The sequence below is a fragment of the Camelus bactrianus genome, chromosome 3 (assembly GCF_048773025.1).
Source record: "Camelus bactrianus isolate YW-2024 breed Bactrian camel chromosome 3, ASM4877302v1, whole genome shotgun sequence".
Lineage (NCBI taxonomy): Eukaryota > Metazoa > Chordata > Mammalia > Artiodactyla > Camelidae > Camelus > Camelus bactrianus.
In genome coordinates this window covers 1883644-1897967 of record NC_133541.1, presented here as the reverse complement: position 1 = coordinate 1897967, position 14324 = coordinate 1883644, and the positions used below count along the sequence as shown (strand labels likewise).

At 54.3% G+C, this 14324-nt stretch overlaps 1 protein-coding gene across 3 annotated transcripts; it reads right to left on the bottom strand.

Moving 5' to 3' along the window:
• Window positions 1–521: 521 nt before the first annotated feature.
• On the bottom strand, window positions 522–14077 carry PDCD6 (programmed cell death 6). Of its 3 annotated transcripts, none has more exons than XM_074355478.1 (6): window positions 13894–14077; window positions 13081–13142; window positions 6533–6577; window positions 5566–5718; window positions 2945–3054; window positions 522–1083 (listed from the first exon to the last, which is right to left on the bottom strand). In XM_074355478.1, the coding sequence occupies exons 1-6, from the start codon at window positions 13986–13988 to the stop codon at window positions 985–987; spliced, it is 564 nt and encodes a 187-aa protein (XP_074211579.1). In that variant the 5' UTR covers window positions 13989–14077; the 3' UTR covers window positions 522–984. The 3 variants fall into 3 exon arrangements, with proteins under 3 accessions (XP_074211579.1, XP_074211577.1, XP_074211581.1); XM_074355476.1 differs by having other exon boundaries at window positions 5560–5718; window positions 13894–14073; XM_074355480.1 differs by lacking the exons at window positions 13081–13142; window positions 13894–14077 and adding an exon at window positions 8905–8977 and having other exon boundaries at window positions 5560–5718.
• Window positions 14078–14324: the final 247 nt, after the last annotated feature.

Sequence of the window (14324 nt, the reverse complement as noted above, 5' to 3'; positions counted from 1 at the left end):
CCCGACCCAGTATACTGTGGTCAGTGACGTTCCCTCCAATCACAGACACCACAGACAGGAAGCCACAGCCCCCAGTTCCCCACCCAGCACAGGTCCCCAAAACGAACCCCCACAGACACCCAGTTTTTGGTGCCCCAGCCCCATTTACAGATCCCTGGCACCCACCCAGAACCCCAAGTCCCTCACAGCCTCTGCCCCGAATCCTGGTTTGCGGAAGCACACGAAGGGAGGGAGACAGGAGAGCCTGAAGCGATTCCACGGGGCAGGCACAGCACTGGCTGCACCTCTCGCTCGCAACTCACAGACCGCCACTGGCGCACAGGGGCGTTGTTAGCAAGTGAAAGAAATCCCACCCCCTTCTAACCCAAATCTGGATCTGTGCGCCCAACGCTGTACAAATACAGACCAACTCCTATCACGGAGGACGGGCAAATCTCTGGATTTCCAGAAGCAGAGCCAGGGGTTACCCCGGAAGATGCCGGAACCCTTGGAGCCCAGCCGACCAGAAGGAGCCAGCTGGGGACAAGGGCCTGTGTGCTTTATTGCTTGTGCTGCAAATGCAAGTGAATACAGTAAACCTCTTTAAAAAGTAAGGCACGTGACCAGCCTTCTGTGCAAGTTCCATATTATTTAAAATTCCTATTGGCTAATAAGGTGTCTTCACTCTAGAATGGGAGCTATCTAGAAAAGCACATGATGAGTTCTGTGCATGCAGAAGACCTGAAACATCATTACATCTCACCTCATGGCACAGGTGAAGTCTCAAATCAAATGTCTACATCTGACACGACTATTGTTACAGTTGTGAAACATTAACCAGCTTATCCACATATGTACAGTTGGGTCCCCAAATATTCATTATACAAAACCTAAAACAGGAACAGTATCTAACTGCATCCGTGTTCGTTTTGTTAAACTAAGAGATTTGGCATTTTCAGTCTCTTTTATCCATAAGCCATGTTGGTTACTTGCAGAAGGCCCATGTCATACGATGCTGAAGACCATGGAGAGGTACTGTTCATACGACACCTGAATCCAACCATCCTGGTCCGTGTCGTAGCGTCTGAATATATCTGTCAACCTCTGAGGAAAAGACAACAGATATTTAGACCTGATACTTATTAAACAGAAGGAACAAAACGTGTTTGGTAAAAAGACATTTAGGAACCCAAATTCAGAAGCATTCACATCTTCACAACCCCTAATCCTGAGACCAGCGCAGGAAGGCATTGGAGGGGGTGGGGGGAGTGCCCCTGACCACCCCCAACCCAGGCCGCTCTACCAGGAAGATGTGGGGGTCGGGTAGGATGACAGGGGTCAGAGGCCACGTGTGGGCTGCAGGCCCAGATCAGCTACACACCCCGGCCCTGGGTCCTGGCCGTTTCCCCAGTGGCGAGCCTGGGCCTTCCCTTCCCACTCTAAGACCATCTCCTGGAGGGCTTCCCTGACCACTCAACTCTGCTCTGGACACATGCTGCTCAGGACAAAGGGGAACCAGTCCCCTCTGGGGCTCCTCCTTAAGAACTTGCCCCCTCTTCCCCCCCAGCAGGGGAAGCCCAGAGCCAGAAGGGTGGGTCTTTCTGAGCCAGCTCAGGACCTGCCTGCCCCACCTCCCCGTCCGACCCCCTACAGCTCAAAACCCGCCTGCCCCATCTCCTCCTGCCTGACTCCCACCTCCACCCAAGGGGCTCCACTTCAGTCTGTTCACAAGCCTGGCCACCTGCCAGCAGGGACGGTCAGGTAAGTGCCACGGAAATGCAGATGTGGGGCAACCATAACAGACCCTGAAGAGTCCCGACACAGGAGGAGACAACACCTCAGGCTCATGGCGACCTTGGTGGCCAGCTGACTGCCAAGGGGCCAAGGGCAAGGCTGGAGCCTGGCCTGGGAGCCGTGCCACCTGCACCCCTGTGTCGCCAGGCCCCTGGTCCCACCCTTCCTGTGCTGGGCAGGTTGATAAACGGGGCCGACACAGGTGGTGGTCCACGCAGGTGTTAGTGTGAGAAACATGGGTGTGAAACAAACCACAGAGCCACCAGCAGCAGTGGACTCCCGCTGGGAGAACAAGGGTGGCCTTCCTTTCTTTATACTTCATTGTATTTTCCCAAGATTTCTAAAAGTTTTCACACTGCTGTGTAAAAAATAGTTTTCAAAAAGCCTTCTTTTTGGAAAGAGGCAAATGAAGGAAAACGCTTTTGAGAATTTTTGCGTGTGGTCTGAGGCTTTGCTTTTCCTCTCCAGTTCCCCAGCTCTGTCCAGCTTGTAGGCTCCTTCTCCAGGGGTGGCAGGACCAGGCGCCAGTCTGAGAGCAGCCCACAGGCCTGCAAAGGTGCCGAGCGAGCTCCTCACAGGACTCAGATCCTGCTACCCAGGGGCTGAACTTGGATCCTACCTACAAACAGGAGCAGGGTCCGTGTGGAAACAGCCAGGGAGGGTGTGAGTACCCCTGCCCTACATCCTGGAGGCGCCTCTGGGTGCCTATTCCAGCCCTGCACTAGTTCCCGTCTGGTAAAGTCGTGAGGCCACAGAAGGAAACCACGGAAGCACTGCAGAAAGTGTGAAGCAGCAGCCACTGAGACCACCGGCCCCACCAGACGCTGTTCCCAACACTAAGACAGAGCCTCCAGTGCCCCCAGCTTCGGGGCTGGCCTCACACTCGAAGGCAGCACACCGTGAGGATCACGACCCAATTCCCAGGGTAAAATAATAAATGCCACGGTGCTCATGCAGTCAGCCCACTGGAGCCCCCTCAAATGGACGTCCCTCGGGCGTCTCCGGGGAAAAAGGGCACCCCTGTCTACGTCTCCATTTAACAGAAGAAACAGTTACTTCTCCAGAAAGCACGCTCCCTCCTACCAGCTCCGGAACTAGTCTCACCATCTGACTCTGCGAAGTCGCACGTCCAGAGCGGGACCCCCCCGCCCCGCTTCCGGCAGTCACGCACCTGCAAGACGATGCAGCCCTGGATGAAGTCATCAAAGGCAATCTGACCTCGTCCTTGTCTGTCGAACTTGCGAATGAGGATGTCGTGAAACTGGTCGGAGAGCCGGTACCCTTGAGGGGGAGAGCAGAGTCAACACCCACACCCCTGCCCACAGACCCCAGCCTCTTCCTCCACTGAGAACCACACGGTCATTGTGCAGTGACATCTGTCTCACACTGCGACCAGCAGCCCCTTCTGGGAGGGACGAGAGTAAACGGAGGCCAAGGCTGTGCTGGGAGCTGGTGGGCGACCACGTGAACCCACTAAGCTCACTCCAGCTCTGAGGGCTACACCACCAACCACAAGTCACCCTACAGGGTCTTCTGGGATGCAGTAGAGTTGACCTTCTTAAAAGCCTTCACTGATGAGTTTTACCAGGTTACTAACCAAGATGTGAAGTTCTGAGTAACTTAGCTGCCCTGGGTTACTCATTACTAGAGAACGCCTCACAAGATAAGCCCTCACGAAGGTTCCCAATTAAACACAATGTCAACTAAAGGAAACAGGAGCTTAGCTGATGGACACCCCCACCCATCAGCACACTGACATCAGGACATCGAAGGCACGAGGAAGGAGCAAGGCCGCCTCACACACATCAAAGCCCCTGGAGGGTCACCCAGGTCAGGCAGAGTCACCACCTCCACATTCAACTTACAGAGTGTCTCAGAAGGCCTCCAGCAGGGGATGGCTGCAACGCGGGAGGCCCAGGGCCACTCTAAGTGAGGACACCACTCTCCCCCTCCCTTCCCTCCTAATCCCACCACCTGTGTGACTGCCGTATCCTCACTTATCCAGGAGACAAGATCCAGGTGCCAAAATGTTTCTACTGGTTTTCAGTCTTGCTGGAATCTTTGCAAGGATATGTACACCTATTGTCTGAGTGAATGCCACAGTTAATTACCTGTGTGAGCACTTCATCACTTTACTGAAAAAGAGTCAAACATGCAAACACCTGACTGTACTTTCCAAAGTGGTCAGCGTGCTCTATGCATCCTGTGCCTTAAATCCAGGACCCCCCTTCCCTGCAGCTGAGTAGGAGACAGGACTCTGACTTAGAAAAGAGAGACAGCAGGTGCTGGACGGGACCCCTCCTCACACCCAGCACCTGCACCTGTGGGCAGTAAGACAGTGGCCCAGGCTGGGGCACAGGAACAGGGCAGTGTCCATCCAGCATGTGGACAGGAGGACTGGGGCAGTGCCTGTCCAGCCATCGCCATGCGACAGATTCCTGTCCAGACTAGGAAAGGACAGACGAGACATGACAGCAGGGAAGGCTGAGGTCCAGAACCAGACGAGGCTCTGCTGGACACTGAGGCTCTCGGTCCAGGCCTGCCCCCTCAACACCGATGGCGGGGCCCCGCCTCAGCAGCAGTGAGGATCAGGGCGAGGCGGGTGGAAACCCTGCCAGCCCGGGGAACAGACGTCCCTGGTGGACAGAGTGAGCCCTTAGGAAAGATTCCTAAGAACTAGCGAGGCGCCGCAATGGCTTCGCCATCACCCAAGCCGGAGAAAAAAGGCGGAGGCCAGTCAGGAACTGGGGCACCACCCGTGTCTACATGCAGCCAATGGCTCAAGAAAGGGGAGAGGCTGCTGCGGATCTGCTGGGACCCCAACTCGGCCGACCCAACCCTCAACAATGCAGCAAGGCCAGCTGCACTCCCAGGTCTAATTCCAGGACCTGAGGTCAATGTCCTGCCCAAATCCTGACCCACACCTGGTGAGCTCACAACACAGACTTCCTGGGGCCCAGGGCCTCTAAGACGAGAAAGGAGAGAAACAGAAGACAGCCACAAAGTACACGCCCAGAGAAAGCAGGGGAGGGGGCACACACAGGAACTAAAATGTAATTCCCGTATGTTATTAAAATCTGAAACACCTAAACTACACTGTGATCTAACAGAAGGGCCAGCCAACAGACGGCTGACAGAAATCCTCTCAAACAAATCAGAATCCTGGGGTGATGACTGCAAGTCTTGACCATTTCAGTCCTTCCTCCACAAATAAGAAACCCCAACTGCCCCTCAGGCCCATGAGGGCACTGGGACCGGGAGGCCCGCTGACCCACTCTGGAAGGCACCACGTGGACACTGCTCACGTCAAGCAGGGCACACAGGCAGGCCTGCCTCGCATGTGGCACGTGCACACGTGCCGACGCGCACTTGAGAATGGGAGCCTCCGTGCAGCTCACAGGCCCGTCTCTGGGGGGCATTTTGCACTCTTACTGTGGGTTTCCACTTGTCAGGAGACATAAGCTGCCCCCGCCGCTTCACAGTCACCTCTTCACTTTGAATTGTTTCAGAAGTCACATTCTCAGTGTGCTTGTGACATCACTCCACTTCACAAAAGACAAACTACTGCATAGCCCTTGTCTCATTTTGGATGAAAAACCGCATCAAAGACTAAATCAAATATAAGCCTTCATGATATAAACAATATCAAAATATAAATCTGTGCAATCAAACAAAATTTTCACATAGACTGTGTTAAAAATCATTAAGTTGCACAAAGTAAGAGACCCACTTCACGGCCCCAGGTTCCAAAGTGAAACAGCTATGCAGTGGAGACCCGCGCTTTACCAAAACCTGAGAGGGCTTGCTTGAGCTCGTTCCTGTCGATCATGCCCGAGTTGTCCCTGTCGTAGGTGCGGAAGACGTGCTGCCAGTCCGTGATGTACTTCCAGACGCCCGTGAACTCGCTGAAGTTCACGCCGGCCTTGTTCTCCCGGTCAAACATGGCTGAGAGAGAGGGTGGCATCAGTCCCTCCCTGGCAGCCCCGTTTCCGTCCCTGGCCTGAGGCCCAGCCAGTCAGTCCCAGGGAAGCAAGGTGCAGGCCGAACACCCGGCAGAGCCACGAGGAAAACACGGTACCCGAGCAGGTTCTCTGCAGCACAGCCACTTTAAGGAAGAGACCTGGCCAGAAGGGTTGAAGGGCTGGTCCCGACCCTCCCACGGCCCTTCCCACTCCCGGTTCTGGGCCTGGAACACCGCCTGATTCCTGGAGCCGCCCCCTCCCTTCCCCAGAGGACCCCTGGCCCCAAGTTGGGGCTCAGAGGAGTCCGCTGTCAAGGGAGGCCACTCCACTGAGAAAAAGGCTATTGGCTTTATACTTTTTTTTTAGTAAGACCTGCCTTTCTTTAAAAAAAACCAAAAAACAAAACAGCCTAATTCCAAGTTCAACTAGGAAAGAACTTGTAACTCCATTTATATATAATTGCATACAAAATGGCTTAAGATGTATATATAAAAACTCAGTCTGAATCCCTGCTACAGAGAAAATAATAAATCATTTGACCTCTTTTTAGGTAGTCTGAGTGTTCCTGGTTGGGTCAGAGGTACATCAAAGGTCAATGAAATGTCACATGAGCCACGCAAGACACGGACCATGTGTGGAACGCACTGGTCCCGGAAGTACGTGACATCTTTAGAGTCAAGAAACTGAAAGGAAAGGTCAGCGAGGGCCGGGGAGGCAGGATGAAAGGGTCACGCCCCTGCAGCCAGAGTCCTGGGGGCAGGGTGGGGCACAGGCAGGACAGTGGTACCCGTACTCACATATGATCGACCGGACAGTCACTGGGTTAAATGGAGTCCACGTGCCTGAGAAACAAACAGCAGCAGTTAAAGGAGGACAAGGAACCGGCCCCCAGTCAGTCACCCAGGAGCCAGAGACGGTAAGTGACGGGCTTTCAGCATGAAGACCCTGGGCCACAGGTCAGCCAGGGTCCTGTCCACCCAGACAGTCAAGTCCCTCAGGTCAAGCCAGGAGCTCAGGGCTGTTCCTGAAGACCTGCACCGGGAAGTGCACCTTTTCCCTGTATAACCCAGAGACGACCATTTTAACAGTCACTAAACTCTCCAGGATACAGCCACCAGGCAGCCCAGAAGGCGGCACCTAGCTTTGTTAGGAATGTCGCCAACTACCATCTCACAAAATCCCACCCCCAGGGCACTACTGCTCCCACAACCAGGGTCCCCACCCTGCGCCCTGCAGCTACTGCGTTCACAGCAGCTCTGCATATGGAGCGGGCAGTCCTGCCAGAACACGCTGAAAAGCACACCATAAAACCATGCTTCAAGTTCTCCTAAACTTAGTCTGGGCATCATACTATTTTCTCTGAAATTGTGAAAGGTTAGGATAGATTATTCCATGATTCCCTTCAGAATAGTAATGGGGACGTTGCCAGATATTTGTTACAAAGGAACTGTTGAATCTGACAGACTTGATAATTTAGAACCATTTATCAGCTGTGATGATGGAGTGTTCACCAGATACCTTTATACCCGGGAACCTGTTTTCACAGTGACTTACACCTTAATCAATTTTAATAGTGAGAAAAAGAATGTAAAAACATTTTTTATGTGGAGGGAAAGCAGTGCCTCACCCCATCACCTATTTGTACAAAAACACCCCTTTTTTCTTCTCTATACAAATTGTTTCAGCTCTCGGTGGCACACAAACCCATCCCCGGACCCCACACAAAGCAACACCCCTTCCTACCTGGCCGCAGCTGCTACTAAAGGTACCACCGACATGACCACCAGACACGGCCCCTACACACACTCCTCTCCACGCCCAGCGTGGCCCCCAAACCCATGCACACCTTCACCCCAACCTCTGCCTCTCCTTAAGCCTCAGTTTGTAACAGGCTTCCTCAGGGGAGCCTTCCTGAGCGCCCCGAACACTGGCCCCCAAGTCACTCCATCTGCCCCGCCAGCGCCCTCCCCCTCCCCTGCGGACCCCTGATTAGTAAGTGGGGCTGCCCTCCCTTCAAGGGCACCCGGGCGGTGGGCCAGCATCTCCACACAGTTTTCACAGACGCTGGGGGAGAGCAGGCAGGAGGTCGTGCACAGCAGCATCACAGGTCAGCATAACTGACGCCAGCGCACAAAGAAAACCGTGCTGCAGAGAACCCAGCAGGAAGAGGAGCATTCTGCAAGGAGAAAATGGCTTCTTCACCCACCTCTCACTTTCCAGCTCCTCCCACGCTGACTGGTGTTTCCACAGAACATAACCCACCACTGAGCAGAAGCCCGAGGAACCAAATGCAGCCACGAGACTCTTTCCCATCTCCCTCCACCTCTGATATAGGCTGGGGCCACATGGAGAGGAATCCTGAATGTTCACAGAACAGAGCTGCCTGTGCAGAGCTGGAGCGACTTCAGCAACCCTGGACGCAGAGGCTGCACGCACCGTCCCTCCCAACTGTGAGCAGGGGCATCACTGGCCGCATCAGCTAACGACTTGGCCAAACGAGTTTTAAATAGAAGCAATACAAGTGAAACAGTTAAAGGATGCCACAAACACAGGTACTTTTCATGTAAGCACCAAGCCCCCCTGGAGTGTAGAGATGGTGCCTGCTGAGAGGTGTGGTCTGGAGGCACCAGTGGCCCTGGGGACAGCAGGGGTCCCAGGCTCAGGAGACCAACAGGTTGTCTTGGGCTGAGTCAAGGACAGAGGGAGGTGGCCTGTCTGGCAGGTGACCTGCAGGCTGGCGAACTACAGGAGGTGGAGGCAGGCTCCTGGTACACCCACTGGTCCTTCTTGTCACCTGAACGGGGCCCAGCTCTGCACAGAAACCATGGTAGTAACAACAGCCAACAGCTGGCTGACTGTTTATCGCGTGCCAAGTCCTGCTGCCTGGTTCTCAGACTGAACACCAAAGCTTAACAGCCCCTAATGAGGCAGGCATTTAATGTCCAGTTATACCAAGGGTTAAACACACTGGAGTGTCTGCCTGAAAATCTTCCGTTGTCTGTGAGAACACGCACCACACTGCAGAGAAGCTGGAGCCCATGGGCTCACAGGATGGGCAGCAGGAAGACTGCTTTCACGAGCCTGCACCACCCATGACCTTTGCCCCAGATTTTCTGGGCCAGCCCCAATGTCACACATTCTCACCCGCCTTTCCCAGTAACCAACACACCTGGGAATGTCACAACTACAGCTCACAAAAGATCTCCTGACAGACTTCCACCTGGAAATACATGGTTACTTCTGTAAATCTTGCCTCAATTTCACCTGCAAGAACCAAGGAAAACAGACACATACACAGTATTTTCCACGTAAATGGAGTACACAGAACTATTTTCACCCATAATTTGGGGACGAATAGGCCACAGTTCCATGGGGGGAAGCAGTCACATCAGGATGCTCAGCATGTTCCTCTTTAACCCTCAGCACACAGGTGACCTGAGGACTTTACATCCGACCCTCCTCAACGGGGGAAACCCTGCTCTGAGAGAATATATTCTTTCTTTCCATTCTCCAGTGGGTTTTCCTTCTTGAAACTGTATCCTCCTGACCACTAACTCAGACTTCAGGAAGAGACAAAGGGCTGAGTCGTCACAGCACCCAGCACACCCACATGGAAATACCTGACCACCAGGAATCTCTGGGGGGGGGAGAATCAGACTTTTCGCAGCATCACTGGTGATCTCCTTCCACTTTACTGCATCAGACCTGGGACTCCCAGCCCTCTGGGCGTTTCTGCCAGAGAGTTCACATAGGAAGGTGTGTGAACAGTCCTGCAGGCCCATGTGGAATCTGCCAGGACACTGGTGCCTCTCAGGTTCCCGAGTTCCATACCCAGCAGGCACCTTCAACCACGGCCTCAAAGAGTCATGACTGGAAACACGGCCTTTCTAGAGGCAGCGTGAACACTTACCGACCGCCTTAGCAACACCTATCTCTTTGGTCTGATAAACACCACTTCTAGAAACTTGTTCTATGACAGCACATTCCTGAAGATCAGAAACAATCTAAGAGTCTAATAGTAAAACTGTGCACTCAGTTGACAGATACAGTAGCGTCTCCGGTTCTGCACCAGGCAATGCGGACCTGGTGGTCACAGGCTTGGCTGGAGGGGAGGGCTAACCCTCCAGCCATCCCAGAGTGGGACCTGCCACGGTCATGGTCATGGAGTAAAGCAACCCCACCTTCCTCTGCTTCCACCTGAAACTCCACTGTGCAAGTTTCTGGGAAGAGAAGACACAACAGGCCATGTCAGGGGTCCCTGAGACCACCCCTGGCGTGATGAATCGCTAAGACTCACAAAACTCACTGGTACAGTTTGTGGCAAAAGGCACAGAGTTGAATCAGCGGAGGGAAAAGGAGCAGGGAGACCAGGCGCTGCCTCCCAGGTGTGGCACAGGGCGTAGCAGGGGGGCACCCCTCACCTTCCATCAAGAGCTGTGACCACACCTCGCACATGTCGTCAGCCAGGGAGGCTCCAGGTGCCCGGGGAGAGTGGGGTGGTGGAGCAGGGTTGCCACAGTCTCATGGTCAGTGTGAGCTATCCAGGCAAAGGGGCGAATGTTCTTGGGGCAGCCTGTTGTCACACAGGCCCACCTGGGGGACACGCGGGCTCTGAGCAGGCAGGTGGAAGGTCAGGAAGGTAAACACCAGGCCCTCTGCAGCCTCACCAAGCTGGGCCTGTGAGGGGGTGCAGTGAGGGGACCTGATAAACAGTCTGCATGGAACTGTTGGCTTGTGTGGTCTGGTTTCTCTCACTTCTTCTCAATGTGGGATCCCCAGAAAAGGTGATGTCTATTCTGATAAAGAAAAAAAAAACCTCAAAAAGAATACATGACTTATTGTTTAAAGTCCAGCTAAAAAATGCCTCCTCAAAATACATCAATATCAACATGTTACGTTAACCCAAACCTACAGAAATGCAAAAAAGGGGCTCAAGCAAAATTAACTTCCATAGTTCCAAGGAAAAATATGAAAGCATAAATTTTTTTTTTAAAAAAGGACCTAAGTGAAGATAGTTTGTGACATGTTATTTCAAACAGAAAGGAACAGCACAGCCCTCCTTCTTCATACCTCTTAACTGCACCCTCCCTGAGAGCAGCTGCTTTAGAAGCTCTCCTAGGGAAGCAAGCCACATAAAGGACTCAGTGTCCAGGACCCACAAGTGTTTCTCCAGGGCAGGGCTGCTTGGGTTCTAACAGCCACAGAGCACAGACCTAACTGAGGAGGGACCCATGCTATTCTGTAGCGTCAGTTTTCTCACCAGTAACAAACTAATTAAACTAACGTCCTGAAATAGCCTCATCTTCTAGTCCTAATATGAAAACAGAAGTCCATTCTTGCGGGAAAAACCAAAAGTCACCAGCTGTGGGAATTCAAAGAGGAGATGAAAGAGAACTGACTCGCATCCTTCTGGTGACTGAAGCCAGGACAAACGACACCACCATGAACAAGAGCCTCACCTCCCTCCAGGAAGCCGGCGTCCAGTAGCCAGAGGTGGCTACAAAAACGACTTCAGCGGAACGAGGAGAAGGAAGGTGCTGCAGGGTTGGGAGGCAGGACCCATGCACCGCCCCCAGGAAAGGCCAGTGTTCTGGGCGGAAGGAGCAGAGCTCCCTGCAGCTGCGCACTGAGTGGGTGCCAACGTGAAGAGGCAGCTGAGACAGAACAGGGTTCAGGTGAGCACCTAACTGTGAGGCACACAGCTGGATTCCAGTCCTGGCTCTCACCTGCAGAGCAGGACAGGCAGCTGGGCCAAGTGCTATGAGGCTGTGACAGAACCAGAGATCCGTATTCATTAATAACCCACCTCACCGCAGAAAGGACCTAACAGAATTTATGAAGATATTTACCACAGAGCAAAATAAATCCTAGTTATGTGGGACTGGAGGAGAAAAGGATAAGAAAGAAAGAGGTCTAAGACTATCAGTAAAACTCACCTCTTAAAAATTTAAATTCTCGCTACCGACAAGTAAGAAATTTAACTTTAAAATTTTAGCAGTTAATGTGAAGAAAATGCAATTGGTTAAAAGATTTAGGATTTGTAAGATACAAATGAAGTAATACAGAACAGCTACCAACGTTGCTTCCACACAAGCAGCACCATAACCCCAGGGAGGAGTGAGACCGTCATTTCCCTAGGGGGCCGCCCCACAGAAGGCGTGGCGGCCAAACGTTAGCCACCCTCGGGGCTAAGCGATTATCGGCTTCAGGGGGCAAGTGCTCACCTGTCCTCAACAGACGCTGAGGGAATCCCACAGGGCAAATCAAGAAAAGTGACTCACAAGGGCCACTGTGAGATGGTCCCGATTCACGCTTATTGGTTGGGTTCAATCAGGTACTGATTTCAAAGATCTTAGGAATGGTGGACTAAACATCCCGTGGGCACTTCTGTTAAAATTATCTCTCTCCAGCAGGCTCCTGGTTCAAGACTATGTGCTTGTGAAGACTGAAGAGCCGTATGTTTTAACAACCAGCTGAACTCGGGGCAGTACTGACACCCTCTAGTGAAAACATGACCCTGTAGCAACCTGTAAATACAAATCCACCAGCAGTAACAACAGAGTATCCATGGTGTGTGTGACAGTGGGGGCACGCTTCCCCTCTAACCCACACCCCAGGCTGGGAGGCAGCCTCTGCCTCCTGCACCACCAGCTTGCTCCCGTTTAGTAAAGATGAGCCTTTCAACAACTTCGTTACTTCTTAGATCAATCCCTCTTCCAGCTTGGATAGCACACCTCTGCCAAGGCACCACAGACACAAGTCAGAAAAGATGGTGGTGTGTGAGGGACTGAAAAAGGGTAACGCAGCCAGGTAGTTAATGAAGTGAGCACCTCCATAGATTAATCACAGTGAAACCGGCACCAAGGTAACTCCACGGCGAGCCCCCAGCACCCTCAAGGGAATGACGAGCATCTCCCCTCTGACAAGCCCACCTCCCTGGACTCTGGCCGCCAGCGCCTCCAGTATCCCCAGCCGTTTCTCAATCAGTGCCTCTGAGACCTTGATGCTCCTCTCCAGAGGAGGCCCAAGTTGCAATTACCTGAGAACGTCGATGGTCTTCATACAGGTGAAGAACGTCTGCTGCACAGAGCTAGGCTCCCTGCTGCTCCCTGACACCCACACCCCAGCCGCCTCTCAAGCTTTCCCTGTGCTCATCCACGCCGCTGCCCCACTAGCTCGGCAAGGACCCACTCAGAGCAGCAGGGACAACCAGGAGCACCTCCACCACAGGCCAGCAATAATAATTAAGTCATAATGACTTGGAAAATAAATTAGAGAAAGAAGTTATTTACTATGGGTGGTCAGGCCTGCAGCTTACACGTCCTGAGAGCCAGGTGCCACCTACCGTTCGACAGCGCTTGTTGAAGCTCGTTGTCCGATATCACGCCGCTCCTGTCTTTGTCAACCCTACAGAATTAAAGAGCAGTTAAGCTGGAGACTGAACTCGCAGGAAACGCAAAGCAGAGCAAGCACCAAGGTTTAACTCTTCCACCCACCCCGCACTCTTTCTGGCTGTCCCTTCCCTGGCCGCTCACTCCCACGTTGGCCCACCGGGGAACACGGAAGCCGGCCTCCTTCACTGTCTTAGGCCATCTCCCTGCCAAAGTCCGAGCTCCTTCTCCATTTTGTCAAACCTTTCTCCCACGGCCTGTCTGAATTCCACCCGCATCAGCTTTTCTCTTTTTCACAAACAGAAGATTCTCTGACAATTAAGCCATTCCTTGACCATGAGTTACTCCAGTTTCGGCCATTCATCTGCTGGAAGGACGACCAGGGACAGAAGGCGCCACGGTGGCGGTCACCTGCCCAGCAGCCGCGCGGCCCAGCTTCCTTCCTGGCTGCTGGCATTTCTGCTCCCCTAAACAAGCATCCCCGGGAGACCCTCCCCCCGGGGGCAACAGCGGGCAGCGCGGTTAGGGGACGCGGTGGAGGCCCAGCCCAGGGGCCAGCGGACTGCGATCCCCGGGAGGCGGCCGCTCTGCAGCTCGGGAGGGGCCCCGGGGCGGCAGGAGAAGGCGGAGGCGGTGGGGCCCAAGGATGGGGGTGGAGGGCCGGGACAGGGCCGGCGGAGTCCAGGAAGAGGCCGGACAGGAGGCCCGCGGCTGGGGCCGAGGAGAGCCGAGCGGAGGCCCGCACGCGCCCGCGCGGCCGGCCGCACCTCTGGAAGACGTTCCACAGGAAGCTCTGGTCCGGCAGCGCGGCGCCCGCGGCAGGGCCGGCCCCGGGGCCCGGGCGGTACGGGTAGGCGGCCATGGGCCGAGGCGCGGCTGGGCTGAGACTCTGGCTGGACGCGGGCGGCTCGGGGCGGCTCCACTTCCTCCTCGGCCGGGGCAGGGCTGGGGGCGGGCCCCGGCGCCTACGCCACTTCCGGGGCGGTCACGGTAGCGGGCGGGGCCAATCCCATCGCGGCCCGTTGCCGGGCAACGCCCGCGCGTCCGGCGGGCGTGTCTCGGTACCTGGGGCGCTGCTGAGCTGGTGGCCGAGGCCAGGCTGCCCCCAGGGTCGCGGACGCGCGTCGGGAGCCGCTTCCCCGGCAGTGCAGAGGGGACGTGCAGGGTGGAGATAGCTCCCTAGAGCATGGTCCATTTT